The following is a 25,254-nucleotide window of genomic DNA, read 5'->3' as shown; positions in this document are numbered from 1 at the left end:
GGGCATGCGGGGGCATTCCATATAAATAGCGCCAACGAGCGAATACACCAAGTTTCGAAAAGATCTTAAGAGCTCTGGCAGTCATCTTCCCGACACTTCGTCCAGCGGGTATAGGATGCGTTCACACGTGCCTCAAAACGACACGATCCGTCGGAAGAATTATCTTGAGGAACGCTTGCTTGGACCGTTCGACGTAAGTAGAAATTTGCTCGACGCATGAGTACGTCGGGTGTGACGATGCAGTACTGTACGACTCGATAATTCGTTGTCACGAGTGCACCTAAGTCTGATCAGTTTGTAAATTGGGCTTTACTGCACTCGTGGCTACGAATTCTCGATTCACATAGCAGTGAACGCGTTGGGCTATGGACTGTGGGCTCGTAGGCTATGAACTCACTAAGAACAACCATGAACATTTGTTTAATTCTAGAGAAATTTGGCTTCGGTACCCTACTTGAACTTGGCTTTTTCAGCGCCAATAAAGTAAATAAAAAATAAACGTCCCAAACACAACTTCTGCGGCTTGTGAGAGTTGTGACGAAACCGACTGCCACGTAGAATCACACTTTAACATGTACGAAGGCCCTACTGCTGCACACATCAAGCCCAATATCACAAGGAGTGTCCTTCCAAAGTCTTCATAGCGTGACTGCGTTTCCTTCTTTTAATACTTTCCTTACTCCGTATAATGCCACTAACGCTTTCTACTCCAAGCTTGGTATTCTTGAGAGTCTGAAGAATTCTCGATGATTGCCTCTTCTTACACAGTTTCTTTGCTGAAAGCTCTCATCACAAGTTCCGAAGAAGGACGAAGTGCGAGATAAAGGTTAAGGTGTGAGCATTCGTAAGAGGGGTAAAAGGGGGGGGGGGGGTGACTATAGCGAGCTGCGTCTCCGGCGGAGTCGCCGCTGCACGTGGCGCGGTTGAGTGCCGCCGCCGCGCGCGCCTTATCTGGGGAGCAGAGATCTGTCGTGGCATCGTATGCACTCTGTTCTCGCGCGCGCAGTGTAGAAAGTCACGTGATCTCAAGCTTCGGAGACGCATTAAAGCTGGAGGCAGCAGAAAGTGTTCGTTCAAGCTTTGTAATTTAGTGAGTAAGCTCATGTTTACTGGACTTTGTAAGGCCGATAAAACTGCGAGCCTTCCTTCACATAGATGTTTGGTAATTACAGCGAAGCTGTTTATGCGGACTCTGCGCCATCATTGTCGGAGTTCGCTAAAACTATCATCGTGAGCAATGGCTCGAGCATCGTCGTCTTCTCCCACAGCTGGCTCCGTTTCCGTTCGTCATTCCAGCATAGAATTTCACTTCTCGTCTGTCGTCGTAATGGAGAGGTCGCGTTTAGGGGGTTATGAGCCATTAAATTATCTTACGTGACGGACAGATTTAATTTTGAAGCACGCGGCTGTGATTGCGAAATGCAAACGCCGTCATCTGCCTTCAGCTCAAGAGCAAACAAGGCAGGACTCAACGTCTCCAGACAAAGCACTGCAAGCGGAGGAGGCACACAGAGCAGTGCAGACACAAGAGGCGACTACACAAGATCAAGGAGGTAGAAGAGAGAACACGAAATGAATAAAAAGCAATCAGATGACCTTCATTTCACGCCAGACCTTGCTCTGATTACTAGCGCGCAAGAAAAGGGTACAGCAACTTGCACCCCCCCCCCCAAAAAAAAAGCGCGGCAAAACACGGACAGAAACCTCACGCGCAACAACAACAACAACAAAAAGGCACTCCTAAAGCATGCTCACCACAGGAAGCATGCAAAAGCGAAAATGAGGTGAAGGAACGGTGAAACAAAAGATTTACAATATAGACTGCTTGCGAAGTTTGACTGGCACGGTGTAACACTCGGTGTAACTAACAGCTTCGCTGTTCTAGCATCTTCACGGACTGGAAGGGACGGTATTTTTTTTTTTTTTGCTCACGCAATCAATGTTTCGTCTTTCGGGCAAAACTGCAATTTTCTCCCTATGTGATTTTTGTCCTTTTGCCTCCTCTGCTGCTGCAATCTATACACGGTCTCAACTGGAAACTGGTGTCATTCTGGAACTCCGTTCTAGTTGGATGCGCCTGGCAATTTCACCGGCTACAATTAGTAAATTGGCATATCTGCCATAACCAAATCTCAACATGGTTTCAGAAAAGGATATTCTACAGTAACACAACTAGTCAAGGTCATTCACACTTTTGCTTCGACAACAAATCATTTACTTTTTCTGACACATTTAACAAAACGACAACAAAAATCATTTACTTTTTCTGTATTTTAGTAAAGCTTTCGATAAGGTACCTCATTCCAAACTAATATTTAAAGGGCCCCTCACCAGGCCCCATAGCAAATTTTGATTATACGCTGGAAGTTGTTACGTGTCCTCTAGAGAACGTTCTCCCGCAAAAAAAAAAAAAAATTGCGGCTCATTAATAGCCGAGATGCAATATTTCAGTGCCACGTACGAACCCATGATTTCAGCAGGCGGACTCTGCCAATCACGACGTTCTCTCCACTCGCCCCGTCTAGACTACGCAAGCGAAATTCCTTCCCTGCGCTATTCCATACCGGACCTCGAGGACCGCGCGACGCATACGTCGCAGGCCCCGCCTTCATGTTGGTTTTTTTTTTTGCTCCTCGCTTGTTTTTTTCGGCGCTACGCACTTCCGCCGACGGCGACGCGCGTGAGCTGATGTCTCGTTCGCGCAGCGCACGATTTTGCGCGCTGTACACAAGGAAACGTGACTAGCGGTATAATTCAGTGCTACACATACTGAGGCAGAACAAGCAGAGCGTGATCACGTGCTGGAATATGGTAGGAAATGGCATAGTTTCGGTACCTGCGCACGTGACCGCACGACCATGGGAACAAGCAGACGAAGCGCAAGCACATCTCTCTTGTTTCGGCGCGAAGTAGAACAAAAAACACGCAGACTTTCCGTTTGTGTGTTTCATTATTTCTCTAAACTTCAATTCGTCAATTCAAGCAACAGATCGCACAGATAACAGATGTCTTGAATAATTCTCGAAGTCACGTGTCACCACGAGCGATGTCACACTGAGGACACGATTACGTAGGCACAAGGGCACGATTACGTCACCCACCGGCTTGGAGCGCGGCGGCCTCGAGTAAAGAGGGAAACGGCGTTCGAATTGAAATTTCAGATCTTTCCGCGGCGCGTAGCGATGTAATACTTTGCAGACATGATCGTTATCGTGCAATGTGTGCTCTTCGCTTGTCAAGTGAGACCTCATCAGGGGCCCTTTAAGCTAGAAAAACTATGGCACTCTAGAAGTACTTGTTTCTTGGATCGCTGAATGGTTAAACAACCGCGAACAGCTCGTGGATGTGGGTGGGCATCACTCGACCTGCCTTACAGTCTCACATGGGGTACCACAGGGAAGTATGGGGGCCTTTGTTGTTCCTCCGGTATGTGAATGACATTGTTGATGTTGTAAAACCGGATGTTCAAATAAAACTATTTGCAGATGATTGTGTCTTGCTTAAAGAAATTACCCACACTAGTGACTAATATGATAAGAATGATAGCCTCAGTAAAATTTTCTATTGGTGCACTCACTGGAGATGACCTTGAATGTTGAAAAAAGTGTTTTTCAAGAAAACATCTTTCTATTATAGTTATATGCAAGGCTTTTCTGCACTTAAAGAAGTTTCTAATTACAAATAATTGGGTGTCAGCCTTTGCAGTAACCTGTCCTGGAACCTTCATGTACAATATATATCTTTCTCTGCTTACCGTAAACTGCGCTTTCTCAAATACAAGCTTAAAGGGACCCTGAACCACCGCTCGGGCTTGGTGAAATAACATAGTCCGCGGGTAGCATACACTGCGGCGAACATCATAGCCAAGTTCTGCTGTCGTACGCGGTCCGTGGAGCTCGCAAGCGGAGCGCGAAATCACCTTTTCCTCAAACGCTCTCGGTTCAACAACCCCATGATCCTAGCTCTTTTCTGTGCGCTCTATTCCGTGATAAAGCACACTCCAATAGGCGCCTGCTATTGGTCGCTGCGCTCGGCTACACCGCGGCCGCCGTGAAGTGCCGCCACGAGTTCAGTGGCTAAGCTCACTGCGGCTCTCTGAGGACAGCCGCGTTTGGCTTACGTTTAGCGCGGCATAGGCACCAAATCGGAAACTTGAACTGCGCTCCACGGTGACGTCTCCGCCGTAGCCTTCGCACTGCAAGGCATTGGAGGAGGAAGAGGAGCACAGTTGAGGCCGTGTTCGATTGCCGATAACTCCGCTTCTGCTGAACGCATTGAAGTACTTTTTGCGGCCAAGTGGTTCTGAAATAGCCTATCTTCACTTCGAATGTCTTTCTCCACTTCGATAAGAAGTGGTTCAGTGCCCCTTTTAACACGTCCCATCCTCTGTTCAACTACTCGCTTATTACTACTTAAATTCGACCGAAGCTCGAGTATGCCTGTATTATCTGGAATCCCTACGCTCAACGTAACTTGAAACTTGAAGGAATCCAAAGACAGGCCATCTGGTTCGTTTACAAAAAAATTTCGACATTCGACTCTCCAACTGAACTAGTGGGGTCTAATAGTGTTACTACACTTTAATCGCGTTGAAAAAAATTACGGCTCGACTTTCTTTCTCCGTTAAAAACAAACTGGTACTCGACCTGGCAATACGTGCGAGTTCTCTAATAACGAGACCTAATCGCCAACATCAGCAGAATGCTCTAACCCCCTATTTTGCTCGAACCAACCTATTTAAATACTCTTTCTTTCTATGCACCATTCACAATTAGAATGATTTGCTTTAATAAAAGTTGTATCAGCGTTGCAATGCTTGCTTTTTGTATCAGCATTATTACAGTATTGTTGCAGCATTTTGTTGTATTAACATTGTTTTACTTCTTGTGACCTAACCTTGTATTTTATCCACCCTGCATAGATTTCGTGTCCGCGGTATGCATTAAATAAATAAATAAATAAATAAATAAATAAATAAATAAATAAATAAATAGGGTGTTTCAGCTAACTTTAGCTAGAGTTTAAAAATATGCCGATGCACTCTAAGACGACGCGACCAAATGCATGTTGCTCATTTTTGCATGCAGTGTCTCACGCTATCCTTAAATTTTGCTTAGTTCGATAATTTGTGAAGATTAATTAACAAAGTTCTGAAGCAACCAAGCTAGGGAAAAATTCCAATTAGAAAGTTCAAAGCAGTTTGCCAAACGTCCGAATAAACAGTTTCTGTCTTTCTATAATAAGAATTAGTTTCTTTTTTCAGTTTACTGCGGATGCTCGCGAAATACAAAAAAAAAGAACACCACGTGACATGCGCGTTGCGCGCCGTGATTGCACTGTTCCCAAGCGTCCCGCGCACAAACGAACATAGCCGGGTGCGCTGCCGCTGCGCCTGCTTATCGCTATCGTGGACCGCCGCGAGGGAAGCACATCGCCGGCGTAAATCGCACAGCCAACGCCTTCGTCACTGGAAAATAACCATGGTGCGCTTGGCAGTAAACATATCTTTCTGACAGTTCCGTGCGTGACTGTCCCCCTAGTCATCGCAGAGTCGCCGCATTAACGTGCTCTGCCTTTCCTCGTTTTTTTTTTCGTTTTTTACATCCTTTCTTTAGTTTTAGCTGCCTCCTACTATACAGTGACTGGCTCACCGAGTTCGTGAATTAGGAAGAATAAAGGCACGCGCTGCTCGTGCGACTTAATAACGCGCAATCCACGCAAGCCCCGTCATTAAGACCACTTCGCTGCGGATGGGTCGGTGCAAGCCTCTCCGCAGAGGCCGCCCCACGTGAAGGTTAGGAAGGCCCGGCGCTCGGTTTCCACACGACAACCTCTCGACGATGCCTCTTACGACGTGCACGCGCACCTGTGCGTTGGCTTTCCCGGGTCAACTATACTTGATATTGAATACGAGCTCTTTCCCAGCGCTATGTTTTTCCGTGCGTGTGCGCGTTATGTCAGAGTTCAATGTACTTACGGTCAAACAGCACAAAGCACGAGTTGTTAGAAGACAAAGGAACGAGAGAGAAGACGGTTGTATCTTTGTTGTACGTATATATAAATTGACATCACCAGAGTTGGGTAACTTCTTCGTTAGTTGTGGGACATGGGAAGCTTGGCCATGAAATAGAGCGGCTACTACAAAATCTTATCTAATAAAGATATGCAGATCCCACGCATTGTGGGAATCGATATAAGCGAAGCTTTGTCTGCTGTTTGCGTTCATTGAGGTTACTTGGCGGTGATATATTGATGGCATACGGCAGTCGTGACGTGATGTGAAATGTTACCTTCCCTGCTCCACTTGTTTTTGTCGTTCTTGCTCCGTTCGACGCTTTATGCTAGCCTCCGTCTCCTCGGCACTAAGTGCACACTTCAGTGCCATTCTGGCTTGCAGTGTTCTAGCTCACAAAACTGCCTCCTCTCTATTCCCTCGCTAACATTCTCCCCACCGCCTCCTTCTACTCTCGTTTCTGTTGCGGGTGAGCACGGAGACAAGCGCGGCAGCTCCTGCACTGCAGTTGTGGGGGGGTCACGCCTAGTTACGGCGTCCAGAGGGCACTATGCACGTACGACGCGGCGCAAATGTTGAACACGAGCTTCTCAGATCGTCTGTCCTTTGTACCACACTCCTGTCGTGTACCAACGCGATAGCGTTAAGGGCCCCGTGTCGCAGAAAAATTTGGAGTACCCTTAAGCTTCGCCTTTAAGAGTGGAACGCTACAGCATTTAAATATCCCTGACTGCTTCTCACGCTTCCCGGCAACTGGGGCCTATGTAACCGTAATGTTTACCGGGAAACGCTGGCCGCGAACCAGTGGCGTAGCAACGAGGGGGGCAGAGGGGCCGTGGGCCCCGGGTGCAAGGGGCCAGTGGGAGGGGGGGTGGCGAGGGCGACTGAAGACCTATGGGCCCCGGGTGCCAGAGGACCTGGCTACGCCACTGCCCCGAACGCTATGCAAGAAGGCGAGTTTTTGTGGTGGAAACACGGCACGGCCTCTTGTGTGGGCAGCGATGCAGCGGACGTGAGCGCAAGCTGGAGGCATTGCAAGGAACCGGACGCACAGCTCCATGGCCCCCAAGACACCCGTCGCATCGGCGCGCGCAAAATGGCGGACGCCGCGGGGCCGGTTTGTGTGTGTGTGAAGACGTTTCTTTGAGTTTTCGCGCAACATAATTATGTTTTCTCGTATAGTGAATTACAATCCGAGAGCTATCATGTTTGTATGTTGTGCGCCAATCGTAGTTTAAGATTTTCTACGTATTTTAGCTTGAAAAATTCAATTACTTCAGTAAATTCCTTGCGTCACATGGAAGGCCTAAGTAAATGTGGTTCCAAAATCTGCTTATCTTTACCGACGCCGGCTTTTCTGCGACCCGGACTTCTCAATGCTGTCGCTGGCGTTTCCTAGCGTATACTCATTCTGAGCCAACCGCGCCGGCCTTCCACGTGGCGCATGCGTTGTCTCACAAACTTATTCCTCAAAACTTTGGAAATGACAGCTCATAAACAAATGTAAAGCAAGAAAACACCAACAGCGCATGTCTTTTCCTTAAAGCGAAGCTTTACTAACCTCGTCGAGCTGAGTTTCGCCGCGAATCATCATTTGCCCGCAGCTGCGCCATAGCCTTGGCGACGCATCAAGTGACTCGCCGCGCCGAGCTCCGCCGGCTTGTCGCATGCGCCCTCCGCAGCTGGGTCGCGCTTGACCACGTGGCTCGCCGCGCTCGCCTAGTCGGTACGAACTTGGTCATGGATGAGCGAGGCCGGGTCGTCTCTGAGCATTGCGCGGGAGCTGGGGGCTTTGAGCCGTCGTCGCCATGCGGCGCCTGAGCGCCCCGCGGATATCGCCCGGCGAGCTGCTTCACTGGAGAAGGTCCGGAATCAACAGGCGTCGCACCGTCGAGATCAATGTAGCGACCGCGTTCGCAACCCGTCCCTTTGTGCTTCGACGCTGCGCATGCTCGCGGCGTCTCTTTGCATGTCTAGCACTTCCGCTTTGCCTGTGGCACAACAGGTGTCGCACCGTCGAACGATGCGTGTCTACCCAAGCTTAATCACAGTCATGTCTATCCACCGACCTAGGCACAGCCGTCATATCTGGCTTAACGATGATTGTATACCTAAGTATAATAATTACAGCTAAATCAAAGGTTAACCAAGTGAAACCGATACTTAACCAGGCTTTGCGTATTTTACTTTGCATATCCAGGGTTAGCTGAGTTAAGCCGCAGCCAATTTTTTGTGACATGGCCACGTCTCAACCACGTCCCGACGTGGCCGGCGTTAGCGGCGTGCAAGAACGCAGCAGCAGCGGAAAGCAGAAGAAAGAGGTAAAGATAGCTTCGCTTTAAACAAGTGTGTTCAAGCGCACACTATTTCGGCTGCTTTTCTTCGCATAACGAGGAGCTGCAACGGCCTTCACGCAAGTGCGAACCAAATGTCGCTGGCGCATTCGAATGCACGCAAAATGACGAAATACCTTAATTAGGCGATCATTGAGAGCTTTAATTGAAATATATGGCGATTAAGAGAAAATGCTCGATTTCGATGCTGACCCTCCAGCCAGTTCGCGTTGTTTATCTCCTTAAGAAAAGCTCACCCTTCAGGACAGACGTCATCCTCGGTTATGCAGGGTAGTCGCTGCCATTCCGAGTCAAACAGTTCCTCTGGGAAAGGCACAAACAAGAACACGGGACGTCAGTAACACACGAAATAAGAAAACACAACATCAGACATTCGCGGTTTGTCTTGAAGCTGTATGTTACAGCAGCACCTTTAGCGCAACTTATCTTGACATTGCAGAGCGCACGCTCACCAAACTCTCAATTTAGTGAGCCGTGAGAAACCACTCTGCACACCGCAAGGACAAGCTCAAGTGAGGCAATAATGGTACCGTGCGAAAGCAAAGGCGCAAGCTATGTGCTGACTAGCATGCTTGAGCAATTTGATGTCATTCAGCATTTAGTCTCTCCAATTTTTCTAGTTGTCCAACAGTCACAGCCCTGTTTCTGGAAATTTTTGCATTATAGACTTCCGTCTCTCCTTGATATTGGCGGTTGCGGTTCACTGATGTCCTTAAATCAGCTGACTCCAAACCTGACTGTGAAACTTCGTGATCCTGAAATTGATGGAGTTTACCATGCCACGCAGGGGAAATAGCGGCTATGAGAAACGCTGAATTTGAAACAAAAGAAAGATAGGAAGAAGAAAAAAAATCTTGAGAACAACATTACACTAGTATGATAAAAGGTTAGTTCAATGTAAGCGCACAGTATTGTTGACTTGTACCTATTACGAAGGCGCCAAGTTCGGCTGACATTTCTGAATTCAAGTAGCAAAAGCTTTATAGAAGCGTTCTAGTTCACATTCTACGCCTTTTCGACGTCTCTCGTACAAAAGTTGCGTGCGCATGCCTTCATGGCTGGTAAACAGTTTCGACAAGGTTAGCCTAACGTCGCCAGTGCGGCAATCTTTAATACCCGTGATTTCGTTATTGTTTCGCTTCATTAGAATCTTGCTCTATAAACGCTAGCTTCTCGTTCACTTGATGGTTGCGAAAATATAGCACAATGAGGCATATGCTCTAAAGCTTTCGCCGTAGTTTCTTTTCTCCGATGCACGGAATAAAGAAATTAAGAGAACTTACGTTGGAGGATTTGGTGAAGCAGCTATGGCCGCTGTTACAGAAAGTGTCTCGGCACAAGCATTTAAAAAGGACACAAGCATATACCTTCTTGGCACAAATGTTTGCCGATGAAGCCGGGTGAAAGACATAACTTCCAAATAACGCCCGCATTTCCTCCGCAATAAGGAACCTTATACGAAGAATCCCGCTTTCGGGATGGTCATTGGCTGGCACGACCCTCGCGCCCGCGACTTTTCTGTGAGTGCGTGCACGTGTGTGCGCATGTGTGTGAGAGAGCGAGAGGACAGCGATATCTAGGCTGGTAAGACTCATTGCGAGACTGGCGCACAGCCGGCTGCAGCATAAGGGTGCCGTACACGTGCAATGCACCGTATTTCGGCGAAGCGCGATCCTTATGCTGAACTCCACACCGATCGTCTCAGCGTTCGCAAGTGTGTGGTGGTCCTATTACAAGTGGGCTATATGTTAGCAGTTGTGCAAAAAAGAGAGAAAAATCTGATGCGAAAGCGCGCGCGTTCGCTACCTGCAACATTAGAACAATTAACGATAGATCGGTGCTGTGGAAATCCTCAAGTTAGCGGTGGAAGCATGAAAGGGGAAGGTGATCCGCTGTCGGACGCTCCCAGCTTTCAGCCTCCTGTCCATCAATGTCGGTACAGTGACTGCCCCTCTCGGGCGTAATTCCCACGGGTTCAATTTTCGGACCGGCTAGAATTTTCTTCAGTCATCCACAATGATTTATTTCTGTTGAACCCGTATTGGTTTCTTTGTTGCCCCATGATATACAATCATGCCGGATGGCAGGTTTCTCTTTCACATTGTCTGTCACACCGCAGCTGCAGGTTACAACAATGAATACCGGAAGTTTGCCTTCTGTCGAAGCGTACCGGACAGGTTTCCCTGCTGGTCCTTCGTCCTCTTGCCCGTGTGCAAACCGTGGAAGTAGCCACCCAAGAAGGAGGATACCAGCAACACCACCGCCTGCGTGTGGTGAAGCGTGGGGGCTGGAGAACCGATCTGATGGCTTCCTTTTGGGAGAAGATTGAGCATTGATAGGAGACGGAGTCGTGCGACTTACCAGCAGGCAGACCGCTAGGATGCGCTTCCAGCTCTGAATGTGTGTATACAGGAGAGAAAAGAGAGAAAAGGGTCACACAAGCTGATAAGATATTTACTTTATACCATACCTTTTCTTTTTTCCATTTGCCCATCGAACCAGGTTTCTACTAATTTTTTTCTTATCTTTCCGTTTATCCAAGAATGTGGGTCGTTTTTCGCAAACTTCCCCGTAATTGTAATCTATAGAGAATGTTCCGCGCTCAGCACGCTCTGCCCAATTATTCCAAAGCATCGCATCTTCACTATCACAAACATTGCGTAAAAAATTAGTGTTAGCTATATACACTCAAATGAAACAGAATTCATCACTGTTCTTAGAAAAATACGCCCATTAAGAACACCCGCACAACCTCCTGCATACCACTTATAACAAAGAAAAGTTTCGCACTAACTACGGTTCACAAAAATTATCATACCAGGTTCCTCACTTCTTGAATACACACGAAACAGCTATGGCCGATGTTACAGAGAGTGTCTCAGCACAAGCATTTAAAAAGAACATAAGCATATACCTTCTTGGCACACAATTTTGAAATGTTTTTCTCTGTTTTTTCTCGGGGTGCTAAGTAAGCAGGAACTGGTGGTTCAGTTGCGAGTATCGTTTTTCATTGTTCCTGTTTCACTGTTCCGGCCAATTTTTTTTTTTTGTAATTCATGACACAAATGTCATTCGTTCATAGTTGTGCATTTCTCCCGATACAGATAAGTCTGGTTCAAAGTTTTTGGTTTTATTCATTGTTTCCGGCGCTTTCAACTGATTTATGTTGAAAGTTTTGTCGACAGGCAATGTAGCAATTATTGCAGTTAAGTTGGGTGATGTGCTTGGGGAGTGGGGGGAATGAGGCTGACACTCTGTCAGGCATTAATTGCCTTTGTGTCTGCCTCCTATAGGCAACTGTTTTGATGCCTAAATAAAATGCTTTGACTTTGAATTGGCCCTGAGCGCAGCGTTCGTCTCGTTATCCCACGTTGCACCATCACGAATGGTGGATGGCCGAACGTTGGCCAACGAGGAAGTGCTTTTACGAGATGAAAGTTTCGCGAATACCAGTCCTGATCTTGAACACCTATGTGCATGCAGGTAGCGAACAAGTTAGAGCCATGCAATAATTTTCTTTAGGGTATCAGCAATTGTACTCCGAAGTGTTATGATTGTTCTTGTTACCACCGTCTCAAGAATTATCACTGTCGTCTACGCAACCACCGCCATCATTATTACCTCGGCAGTCATAGTCATGTCACGTGAGCTTGTGGCACACGGTTAGTGAGCGGGTGAGGAGATCCCACACAGGGCAAAAATAATTGTAGGGTGGAGAATCTGCGCATTTCTTGGCCCACAACCACACCCTTTGTATACGGGTGGCGCAAAGTAAAATGCGTGTAACGCGTATTTATCACTCGTCTTAACAGTTTTATCACCCTCTTCCACAAATCGTCGGTAGTCCTCTTACTCACCTTTTACTTTTTGCATACTAATCTCCCCCTTGCCTGCCTTTTGATACCAAGGCTTCCTGAATCGCTATGCTCGACTAGTATTTTAAAGAGTTATAAGGGCGTTAAGTTACACTGAATTATATGCAATCACTTAAGAGGCTTGAATACAGCCACGGCAAGCATGCTCCACCTTGTCCAACTTCGTCCTCAATTTCCAAACGCCGAGTCATTCAAGCAATATTCACTTCCTATAGAGCTAAAAATTGGCTATTTGTTCAAGAAATGCGTAGTTTAATCGTTATTACGGATATAATGAGGTTTTCTTATACATAAGAACGATCACAAAGATGATGAAGAAAGTGAACTGGCAGCTGCCACCAGGAGGGGCACAACGATGCCTGCTCTAAAAGGCCAACGGTATACGTAGAATAACTACAGAGAGTGAAGAAAAGGAGATTGATTTAGACGGGGGGCGCGTAGCGATCTAAAGAAGGGAGAGATAGTAAAAAGCGAAATAATGTATGCGCAGCCATGGCGTTCACGACAGGAAACTATGACCGCGGCGCAATGCGTTACATGGAAAGGAAGCCGCCGTAAGAACGAGACGAGCGTCGTGAGATAACATGGCCCACTAAAGGGTATCCACCGGGCACGCATCAAGCAGCCCAGTTCGGCACACTGCTTAAAACACCGCGAAAAGGCGGCCGTTCTCCTCACCCACATGGGCGGCCGCTGGTCCTCCTCCATGTCGAAGCGGAACTCCCCCGTCGCGAAGCCGGCCGAGTTCGGGCGGATGTATCCGCGCTCGTAGCTCGCCGAGGCACCCGTCTCGCTCCTCCTCCGGCCGACTGCGCGAGAACGTGCGTGCGTGCACAGGTGTACCAAACACAAGCTCGGCGCATCGGCATCACATAACATTGCGGTGTGAACCCCTCGTCGAGGTGGTACAACCCCATCCGCCGCGCGCTGCTCGGCACGCTGCTGTTGTGCCGTTATGCCGCCGTCACAACAAGCACGCGGTCTCAGCCCCGGCCGCCCGTGCGACTGCGCCCCGTTGGCAGTGGAGCGCAAGCACGCTCGTTACTCAGATGTGCGTTCATCTGTTTATTTCATTTTATTTCGTATTTTCTTGCGGGAGCATTTAAGGGTTCGCTAAATGGAACTACACGAAATCATTGAATCAACCTACAATGATAAGTTAACCTTATGATGCATCGCCCCATCTTGTTTGTGCCAGAAGATAACACAGTTGCAACTGAAAGAGTAGCACAATTCTTCTGCAGTTCAAATAACCCGCGACGAAGGAGGGGGTCCTTTACGTAGACGCAACTCGTGCCGCACAGGCAATGCAAGATTCAGCGTCTCCAGGCAAAGCACTGCAACCGGAGGAGGCACACCGAGCAGTGCAGACACAAGAGGCGATAGCTCAAGATCGAGCGGTAGAAGAGACAACACAAGACCAAGCAAATACAACATTACACACAAAATGAATAACAAAAATGAATAAAAGAAATGACTACCATTCCACTCTGTGAAGATGGAATAGCAGCGAAAGCACTTTACTTTTCGTTTGAGAGCTTTGACTGTCGTCAGATTTCGCTGCCATTCCATCTTCACAGAGTGGAATGTTTGTGATTTGTTTCACGTGCCTGATGATCGGAGTTGGTGTGTTTGAATGGATGATTTAGTGAAGACAGTGGGTGATGTTCGATTGAGACTTTTTAATTTGTCAGAGCAGTCACGACTGCTTTATGATCACTGCGATATACACTCAGTGGTTTGACTGCCATGCACCCTAGAGACGTTCTTGGTTATAATCAAATCAATGCGTGTCCGGTGATGCGTGGTGAGTAATCATGGTGTCCGCACCTTTGAAGTCGTTCACACGGTCCATCCGGTACCTCTGCCACCGTATTGCGTTGCGACTCTGGCGTCGTTGCTCGTTCGGAGGTGCCGGGGCTCGCGATTGTCGCTTTCGTTGAGCATCGCGGGAACGTTCTTCGTCGGTGGCCGTTTCGCGCCGGCGCCGTTCACATTCTTGTTGCTGTTCCCTCCGGCGCTCCTCGTGCGCATGTTGTTCCTCGGTTGTACGAACTATACGTGTCTGCCCCATCGATAACGCAGCTGTTCGACGACAGAAGAGAAGTGAATTCTACGCTGGAATGATGAGCGGCACCGGAGCCAGCTGCGGAAGACAACAACGCGCGCGCCATTGCTGATGATGAAAGTTTTTTTTTTTTTGCACAACGGAGCCAGCTGCGGAAGAAGACGACGAGCGCGCGAGCAGTGGCACTAGCGCGTTTGCGCGATTGGCGCCGATAATTTTTGAGTCCTTTCCACAGGGGTATGTGCCACTGAGCTTGGGCCCTTTCTGCACTATCACCATGATCGGTCCACGTGATGATTTCTTCTGTTGCCGGAGGCCAAAAAAACTACGGTAGGTTAGTCATATGCAGCTTCCACTGTAAAAACACTCAGATGGTTTTCATTTCACGCCATGCCTGCTCTCATTACTAGCGCGCAAAAAAGGGGGCGCAGCAACTTGCACGCGAAAAAAAAAAAAACGGCAGAACACAAACGGAATCCTCACGCGCAAAATAAGACTAGGAGAACTGCAAAACAAAGCATTCCTAAAGCATGCTCCCCACGTGAAGCACGCAAAAGCGAAAATGAGGTGAAAGAATGGCGAAACAAAATATTTACAATATAGACTGCTTGCGAAGTCTGACTTGCATAATGTAACACTCGGTGTAACCAACACAGCTTCGCTTTTCGACCATCTCCACGGACTGGAAGAAGCAGTGATTTTATATATATATATATATATATATATATATATATGCTAACGATAAACAGACAGACAGACAGACAGACAGACAGACAGACAGACAGACAGACAGACAGACAGACAGACAGACAGACAGATAGATAGATAGATAGATAGATAGATAGATAGATAGATAGATAGATAGATAGATAGATAGATAGATAGATAGATAGATAGATAGATAGATAGATAGATAGATAGATAGATAGATAGATAGATAGATAGATAGATAGATAGATAGATAGATAGATAGATCCTGCAGCGCAGTGGCTATGAAGGGCGATGCGAAGCTGTTTTAGTGAAAAGTGTTCTTCATTAATATAAAGTGCACGGGAGAAGTAGCACAGCAGTAACGTAGTGATCGTTGTACACTAACTTTGCGATTGTTCTGTCAGGCGTTCTGAACGCTGATAGGGAATCGCAAAAACACAGCTTGGACTGCAGCGTCCGATAATCTAGCTAGGACAAACTATGTGTTCTTACTCATGCTCTCGCTGCGACCTTGGACCAATTATTTATTAATTCTGAGAACAGCAAAGTATGTCTACCACTTTAATTTTAATTCACGTAGCACTAGTGTGCTTCAACGAACTCCTTGCAAAGATGTTGATTTAAATACTCATCTGTGCGATATATGGTGCCAACTAGTGTCACGCCGTACCCTTTGACATGTTTCTACTCATTGGAATGGAAAACACGTATGGTGGATCAAAATGCCCAACCTATAATTTCATCAGTAATTAATTTTATTCAAGTGATCGCCCAACTGAAATATATATATATATATATATATATATATATATATATATATATATATATATACACACACACGAACAAATTGAATTTTGTCCAGATTGGTATTCTGTATTGGTAAGGTGCTTATAATTACCACCATTTTTTTTAGTGATGTAAAGATTGACCGCGACCAGAACAGCGCGTAGCGCGTTTCAAGAACGAAGGGGAACTCTATATGGTGCTCTGTGACTGTGGCTTCGTCGCCAAGCCACGAAAGAGATTTCTTAGCTCATTTATCTATTTGTTTCCCGAAGGAGTCATGCGTGCCTGAAATAAGTACCATGAAAAACAAAGTCAGTGGATTGGTTGAGAAGTAACGGTTCGTTCTTTATATGCAGGTCTACAGTTCGAATCCAGATGCGCAGGGTTTTTTTTTCGCTTTATTTCCATTTTTTTTTATCGCCTCGGAAAACACTTCAGGATTACTTCGTCGGACGTAGGGTAGTGATAGAATGAAAGATATAGCTGCAAAAAATAAAAACTTAGTATTCATTTCAGTAAAACACACACTGAGGGAAAGGGTGCAATTCCAAAAAATACCCCTTTCAAATCTGTGTATTAGTTCGCTTAAACATGCTTTGTCGTGGATGTGACGGGCTAAGTTATAGACATCATAAAACACCCTCAAAGGTGTAACTTTCCTTAGTGAGCATCGGTCAGGCTAATTCTTTTTTTTTTCTACCCGGCCTCGCTCGGGACACTGTTTCGTTTAATAAACGTTTCTCTCTCTCTCTCTCTTCTCTCTCTAGTTTGGGTGCAACATGCTGCATAAAAATTGGACTCCCACTCTGAATGTGTTTGGATGCGTTTCAGCGCGTTTCCTATGCGTGTGCTCGAATGAGAAAACGGTGTCTCGTTGGCTAAGACAACAATGTGCCGAGGAGGAGGCTGCGCGTTCCTTTTTCCAGCAGTGGTGACTGCATTATGGCGGGGGTCTGAAGTGCAAAGACGCTTGCGTGCAAATCTTGTCGGATATTAAAACAACATAAGGTAGCTAAAATTAAACCCAAGCCAAAAGCTTATGAATATGATTTTTCTAGAACATGTGCAACCAAAGCAATAATTTCTCGCTTACGCGTAAACATGACGGAATCGAGAGCTGTACATCCGCATATATTAGACAGAACTGCCCGCTATACCTTACAAAATCGCGTCGTTTCTTTATTTTATTTTTTGCACAGAGTTGTTAATAAAACGCTTGATGTATTTTTTCTACTTCTTTTTTCGTTGTTTCTTTTTGTCTATTTTACATTTATTTATTTACATTTTTTTTTCTTCTCTGGACAGTGCGGAGGCATAAGCTAAATATTTGTTCACGCCAGTCAGTCGAATTTGACTTCTTCAGTTTCAATACAACATATTTCATTCATATTGATTGAGCGGTTTCACAATGAAACACTCCGTTCGCTTCACATGTATTTGAATAGGGAAATCTGAATTAGCCCACCTAAGGCTTGCCCTTCAGTGGCGGCGATAGCTCGGGGCCAATTCCGGGTTTCTGTTTTCCATTGAAATACATATGAAACGCAGAAAAGCTTTCACTAGACAAGCGCTGAACCAATAGGAATCAAGTTTGTCGCATTTAACATAAAAGGCTGAATCCTACCGACTGTAGGAAGCAGCATTATGATTTATAAAGTGCCTCGTAGGGTGGGGGGTACTTCGCAAAGATTTCTGAAATTTGGTAAGTTAAAGAAAGCCTGAAGCAGCAAGCTTAGAAATCTAACTTCCTTTAAAAAACAGATGTCGCGCACATCTGTGAACAGCGTCTGTTAGAGCATCTGAAGTGGATAAGTGCGATGTACGAATGTACAGCTTATGTAAAAATTTTACAATGCTTGCGAAAGCTTTCCAAAAGCCCTACTCACAAATTACCGGCACACTTATGAGAGCGGTGTAAAATACACCAATTCTGTCCGCTTTAGATGCCTCAGCATGTGGAGTTTCCAGAATCGCAATATCGTTTTATATTGCCAAGTTACGTGGTTATAAACTTAATTCTCTCCTTTTCTTTTCCGGTTTTCAATCTCTTTTTTTTAAACTGGTGGCTGAAATATAAAATCTACCCCCACGGTATTCGTCCCCATGTACCTAGGCAAGAAGACACGAAGTAAAGCCTTCCTCTAAGCAACACACACACGCACACAGATATAAAATAGTCAGATCTCCTTTTTTCCGTTCTCTTTCTGTGTGTCTGTTCCGCTTCAAGGTCTGTCTTCCGCTCTTAAGCTCTATAAATTCGTATCAAGTTAACAAAGCATGTTACAGGGCTCCTTGAAATGCAAAAGTCCGAAACGGATACGTACATTTGACTCAGCGATCTCGCACGACACTGCGCAGTGCTAACAGCGAACAAGGCAACGAAGTTTTGAAACAGGTGCGCATACGCTGAGCCTTTTTTTTTCTTTTTTTTCCCTGCGCATTTACTGCGCGGTGCTTCCGTATGAAACACCTGCGATACCTTGCTGCATTAAGCGAAACCGCGTTTCCGATGCTACATGTCTTAGTATTTCATTTTTCGTTTTCACCAGCAGAGCCACCAGCGAGCTTTCGTCTGAGGATTCCATCTGCGGCACCACGTACCGTACACGCCTTATGGTCACGGAGGCCTTACGAGGCTGTTTACTGTGCACATAACTACGGAAAGAACGCCGGTGATCATTACAAAGATGCTACTATGCTGCGTCGCCAAGAATGTATTCAGTCTTGACACTTGCAGCACTCTTAAAGTGCAGCATGCTCTCTACCCCTGCCTCATTGTAGGAGGACACTTTGGTGGGCTAGTTGATGATGCGTTTCTGTTAACTTGAGAGCGCATATTAACATAAAACGCACAAGACGGACAGGACGAGCGGTAGCTATCTAGTGACTTTGCTGCCTGCTTCGCATACAATACGTACATCGGCGCACTTTGCCTTCTGCTGCTTGTGCAGAAAGAAGATGGAGAAAAATAAACTGCGAAGCAGACATTAAACTCACTTGATAATTTGCACTCGTTCTGTCTACGTTTTCCTCTATGATCTACGTTTACTTGCGCAGTCAATAATTCCCTGTAATTTCTCTTCTATCGCACGCAATGCCCACAACGACGTTAGTCAAAAACTTAAAGGTGAGAAAAATTTCGCTCAGCGTCTACTACAACTTTTCTCTCTCTCTCTCTCTCTCTCTCTCTCTCTCTCTCTCTCTCTCTCTCTATATATATATATATATATATATATATATATATATATATATATATATATATATATATATATATATATATATATATATATATATATATATATATATATATATATATATATATATATATATATATATATATATATATATAAATTCCGGCAACCCACTCCTGTGAAAGTGGTTGGTCAGCGAAGCTGTAGAGATTTTGCGCCTATAGTGTATGGCAACTTGTCAAACACTGATCCCATCATGTGCACCCATTACGCACATTGCTCTGCAAACTGATATATGATACGAACAAACGTTTCAATGCAATTTACAAGACCTTTATTTTATTTATTGCTTAGAAATTACGGCTATAACTTCTTTGTGGTCGCTATGATACACACAGATGTGTTCAGCTTTTTTATTTTAGAAATGTTTTTTGGCCAAAGGTAAATCGATGCACGACCCGTGTCCGGTAGTCGGTTGAATCGGATCGTTGAAGTAACCGAGGCCGAAGTCTACCACGAAATGTGTGAGCCGCTGCTTTGTTCCCGGTTTTGAGATGTCCGCGCTATTGCCTCCGACCACGACCACCGGCGAGGGATTGGCGGCAACGTTGTACGTCGATCAACGCGGAAGTTCGCGCACCTCGTCGTCAATCACGTGGTGCGACGGCTGTCTTTGTTTGTGCGCTTCGCATTGAAACGCGGGCCGTGCGGCATGTTCGCTTCACGCCTCTGCCTTGTGGGGGTACGAGCCGTTGCTTCCGGACCTGCACTGCCGCCGGGATCGGCCCACCTGTGTTTTCGGTCCACCTGTCGACGTAACGAACGCGAAAAAAATCCCAGGATCCTAGCCATAGACAACTTCGCTGTAATAGGTGCAACAAGAAGGAATGCTCCCATCAAGCAACCACTGGATCAGTCTGAATGAAATATATGCTGCATATGAAGGAAAAGCTAAAATTTTCGTGGTATTTATGAGCATTATATTGCTCAAATGCTACACTTGTCTATTACAACACTGCATTCATAAAATACATCTATTATGGCGTGTAAAGAGAAGCATAATGTCTCTCTACACTATATAGGAAGTTGCCTTTCTTTAAATAGTCCTTTGCACGAATTAGCAATCAACGCAATGTATACATACTGAGAATCTGTCCGCTTTTGACGTCTTATCGTTAGGCACTAATTACAAATTGTAATAGCTCACACAAATATACAAATATGCAAGTATTACAAGTGACACAAATGTTACAAATTGTGATTTTTGGATATTGTGGTATCTGTCTTTCTTAAGCAGCTACGTAGTTAGAAACGTCATGCGTCCAGGCTTTCTTTATTTTTATTCACTGAAATTTATCTTTAGAAATCGTATGGGGCATGTAAATGTATGTGATGCGATCAGGACGATTACTTGCAGAGGCGTACATTACTTGCACATCGCAATGTCCGAGTCGTTAATTAAAAATAATCCCCAATTAGCTTTTAATTATTTACTTTAGTACAACTGTTTTAATTACAAGATTGAAGCCGAGAAATACTGAAGTCAGGCCTGCTCAACACAAATCCTAAAACCATATAGCACTGCTTTCGAGATATCCGTCCCAGAATGTCTGCTAAAGTGTGCAGATTATCGTTCCCGTCAAGATCGACCCGAACGGCTTGGAGCACAATTTTGCGAAACTGCTAATGTCAGTGCATTTCTATACGCAGCACTACTTAGAAAAAAAATTAAATTATGGGGTTTCACGTGCCAAAACCACTTTCTGATAATGAGGCACGCCGTAGTGGGGGACTCCGGAAATTTCGACCACCTGGGGTTCTTTAACGTGCACCTAAATCTAAGTACACGGGTGTTTTCGCATTTCGCCCCCATCGAAATGGGGTCGCCGGCCGGGATTCGATCCCGCGACCTCACAACTTGGAGGCGAATATTATTATTATTATTATTATTATTATTATTATTATTATTATTATTATTATTATTATTATTATTATTATTATTATTATTATTATTATTATTATTATTATTATTATTATTATTATTACCGCTTCTCCCCTTCGTCTAGTCAAGAGCATGCCGAGCGAATGAGTGGGCGGTGCGAGCGGGGTGCGATAACGCTATCGCGTTCCACTCTTGAAGGCGAAGCTTAAGCGTCCTACACTTTTTTAACAGGTAGAGTGTTGCGACTCTATTACCTTTTTTTTTTTGATGGTTGTATCGCCGCGGACTGCAATTTCTGGCTGTTGATTGCAATTTTGTCGCCACCTCGTGAATTCACTATGTCTGGCGATGATGGAAATTGCATTGTGTCACAAACAGCTGCCCACTGACGGAAAGTTAATGAAGTGTTCGAGCTGTAACCATTCCTCTCACTTAGGCCAATCTTGATCTGATATTGCCCAAAATACGTCCACTACAATGGGGTTGTCTAAAAGAGAAGCTTAGGTTTGCAAAACCTGTAGAGCCGGGCTGGTTCCACTTCACATGTGTGATATTTCTCGTGTAGTAGAAAAACAGATCCCCGATTGGTCACTGGCGGCTGAGCTCAAGGACATAAAAGAAAGTCTTTTCTGCTTAGCATTCCTGACTCAAAAAGTGGACACACTTCTAGTCCTCAAAGACGATTTTTTCGAAATTAACTCAGTCCGTTGACCATCTGGAGGAAGCGGTGATATTTGTGTCGAATAAATGCGACTCGGTTATCACCCAGCTAAACGAGTTCAACTCAAAATGCAAAATACGAATTTGAGATTGCCGCTCTATCTCCTACAGTGCAAACGCAGGCAGAGCAGCTTCAGCGTCTGCACTATGTTCAAAATAACAGTGAGCAATATAGCCGCAATGCTAATCTGGAAATTCCCGGCCTTCCTCAAGAAGATCACGACTTGAAGCAGACGTTGGGGCAGCTCGATGATAAACTGGGATCGGCGGATTTCACCCTATCAGATGTGGTGGCCGTCCATCGCTTACAAGGAAAACACGACTCGATTCCCACAGTCCTGGTGCTGTGCTAAGTAAAGATGGTGCCATGCTCGTGGCAAGTTGCAGGAGCTACATCTGGCTAGTAAGCTGCCAAAACTATTTTTCAATGAAAATCTAACCAAGCAAAAAGAATTGTTTTGGCGAGTAAGGACAGTAGCCAAAGGAAAGGGATGCCAGTTCACCTGGGTCAAAGCCGGAAAATTTTTCGCCAAGATGAATCCTCGGCTCTTATTCGAATCAACATGCAAGCAGACGTTGAAAAGATTGCCTAGCATAATGGCAGTCACCTGCCAAGAGCTTCCTGATTTTCAGTCCTTCTGCGACAGCTGCAGTCACAAATTGAAAGGCGACTTCATAATTATTAATCTTATCATTAGAAGCTTACGGAAATACTGAGACGAATTTTAAATGATTGTCACTTCAACACTTAGTTTTGTGTGTTTGTTTGTTACTACAGAAATTAACATCGCAGAAACAGCCCTAGATGCGTTTGTTCTACCCGTTTATCAATCGCACTTTGTGGCACGACCACATCGGCGAGCAGGAGGGATTGCTATTTTCGTCAAAAACGTGTATGACGCGTCATACATTGATGTTTCATTCACTTTTGCGGAATGTCTTGCTATCAAAGTGGCTCAGGGGCGGTTATGCTACCTGTATTCGCGTTTTATCGTCCTCCATCAAATAGTGTCAGTCGCTTTTTAATAGAATTCGAAGCCTTCTTGCAAAGTTTCAGCCCGGTGGATGAAATGTACCTAGCTGGAATCTTCAACATAAACGCTCTTTGTCAAACAAAGGATGCGGTAGCGGACTACTTATCCCTTTTAGCTTCCCAAGGGATTGACAATACTATAAACGTTTCAACCAGAGAAGACCTGGTAAATGGCCGTGTAGTAAGTTCATGCATAGATCCTATTTCGGTTCGTACTTCAAGTTATTCTTTAGATTCATGTGTCATACAACGACGTTCGGCAGATCATTATTTTGTGGCTTGCCGCTTTGTGTCGTCAACCCCAATAGTAACACGTGCTTGCGCAGAGGACTCACCTAGCAACGTTGTCGAGATTTACATAATAGACGAGCGTAAGCTGGATGATCCAATCAGGGCGTTTGATTCGTCTACGTTAATGAACTCAAAGGCTGCACATATCTACGACTGCTTTAGTGAACAAATACGAATATTTGAAAACTTGGCAAACAGACTGTAACAAGGAAAAGCCGAAAAAATCATAACTGGATAAATGCTAACGTAATTCGTGCTACAGCGGAAATAGATGTGTTGTGGAAACGCTCGAAACGTTCCCCCCAACATGTAACACTTCGCGCAGAGTACACAGGAGCTAGAAACAGGGTATAGTCGCCCTTATTAGATCGGCAAAACGGCAGTCTTTTTTACAACAATTTAATCTAGCCTTGAGAAACCCGGCAAAGGCTTGGTCTTTAATAAATCACCTTCGAGGTAAAGCAGACTTGAGATCTGCCATTTATTCCTTTTCTAACGACCCCGAAACAACGGCTAATATATTTAACCGTCATTTTGCTCGTTCGTCTGACGGAGCCGCTCAAGGGCATGCGCTGGGCTGCACGCTCCAAAAATCGGTATCTGCCTCCGCCTTCCTGCCGAAGTTGTCGGAACTTGATTTACGTAGGATCATTTTCAGCTTCAGACAAAACAAACCACCCGGTCTTGATGGCTTTTCAGCGCGCATGCTCCAAAGAAACTGAGTCGCTGTCAGGCATTCTTCTTTTTATGCTTAAACGGTTTCTGAACGATTCTTCTATTCCTGAAAGACTATGAACTGTTTTAGTCAAGCCACTTCACAAAGGAGGAAAAAAGGATGTAATTGAATACTATAGGCCTATATCTGTTTTGCCTATACTGTCCCAAGTGTTAGAAAAGTTTCTCTTGGAAATAATGCTTTCCTTCATTAACAATTTCTCAATTTTGTCCTCTCATCAGTTTGGTTTTGTCACCGGTAAAGGTACTACCTTACTTGTAAAATGTTTTTGTGATGAAATTTTTTTCCGCGTTCGACCAAAATTTGTTTAGCATTGCTTTATTCGTAGATATCAGTAAAGCCTTTGAGACAGTTAACCACGACATTATTTTGAACAAATTACATTTATTGGGCTTCCGGGGACTATTTCATGACATCCTTCAAAGTTATCTATCGAACAGATCGCAAACAGTAGTATTAGGCAATTACTCTAGCTCTATTTTGCCTACTAAAGCTGGAGTCCCCCTAGGGTCTATCATAGCCCCGCTACTTTAATATTTTCATGAATGACCTTGCGTCCGCTCTTTAAAAATGCACAATTTTTCAATATGCCGATGACACCGTTCTACTAGCAAAACATTTATGCTACAAATCGGCGATCAATATGCTACAAAAAGATGTCTATAACATAATTTACTGCTTTTCTAAAAACGTTCTTGTAATCAGTAATTCAAAAACAAAGCTGATTTGTTTCAGAAATTCCTTGAAAATGAAGTCGATAGATGAACATATCTATTTGCACAATAAGATTTGTTCGCCATGTAGTTGTGCTCCAGTGGAGTATATGCATGGGTGTATTTTTTTTACTCAAACCTGTAGTGAGAAATGCATTTAGCGTATTTATGTAGTAAACTCCAAAGTCTTGCCTGGACACTCTATCACTGTAAAAGTATAGTTCCTTTTTCGGTCAAAAGAACAATTGTGCACGCTCTTGCGTACGGAATATTAAGGTATGGCATCACAACTTTCGCCTTCTGTTCTGCTCGTTGGGAGAGCCGGGTGGACGCTCTTTTAAAAAAAAACATGCTCCAAAGTGTAGCGTATAACTCGTCCTCTGCTTTCATTTCGCAACATATTTACCGCCGTAGGTTTTCCTTCTTTCCGCTCGTTGTTTTCCCAAACAGTGGCGTTGCGTCATTTTTGGGACTCGGATTTCAAAGTTGAGCGTAAATCTGCGCGCATGCTCCGTTCGGGCTTGCGTTTCACTGTGCCTCGTTCCCCAACGAGATACGGTGAGGCCCGGCGATGTGTGTACGTTCCTAATGTGTTCAACAATCTACCAGAGGACATTTTCACAGCAACTTCGAAAATATCCCTGAAAAGGACGATCCGTGCTCTGTAGGCTAAACATGTTCCGTATTCACATTAGCTTTGCCCTCTTACCTCATGTAATATTTATGTGGAAATTGTTTCAAAGATTTGAATCCTTGCATTTCGTGTGTCTGTTCGTTCGTTTTAGGTAAACTTGAACTCTATGTACTGCTGTAATAAATTT

General features: G+C 45.0%; 1 protein-coding gene across 4 annotated transcripts in view; it reads right to left on the bottom strand.

Moving 5' to 3' along the window:
- The window catches only part of LOC139060760 (ectonucleotide pyrophosphatase/phosphodiesterase family member 3-like), a 73,694-nt gene that overhangs the window by 31,385 nt on the left and 17,055 nt on the right, over positions 1 to 25,254 (bottom strand). For 2 of the 4 annotated variants that reach the window (XM_070539872.1, XM_070539870.1), the window contains exons 2-5: positions 12,921 to 13,051; positions 10,729 to 10,761; positions 10,538 to 10,631; positions 8,604 to 8,670 (exon numbers count right to left, since the gene is read on the bottom strand). In XM_070539872.1, the coding sequence (XP_070395973.1) occupies positions 8,604 to 8,670; positions 10,538 to 10,631; positions 10,729 to 10,761; positions 12,921 to 12,950 (224 nt within the window). In that variant the 5' untranslated portion in view covers positions 12,951 to 13,051. Of the gene's footprint in view, positions 1 to 8,603; positions 8,671 to 10,537; positions 10,632 to 10,728; positions 10,762 to 12,920; positions 13,052 to 14,072; positions 14,407 to 25,254 lie in introns of those variants that run through there. The other 2 variants (XM_070539869.1, XM_070539873.1) reach the window with 2 other exon arrangements.

This window comes from Dermacentor albipictus, chromosome 6 (assembly GCF_038994185.2).
Source record: "Dermacentor albipictus isolate Rhodes 1998 colony chromosome 6, USDA_Dalb.pri_finalv2, whole genome shotgun sequence".
NCBI classification, from domain to species: Eukaryota; Metazoa; Arthropoda; class Arachnida; order Ixodida; family Ixodidae; genus Dermacentor; species Dermacentor albipictus.
The sequence above is the reverse complement of the archived record's forward strand: the minus strand, read 5'-3'. Positions and strand labels throughout refer to the sequence as shown.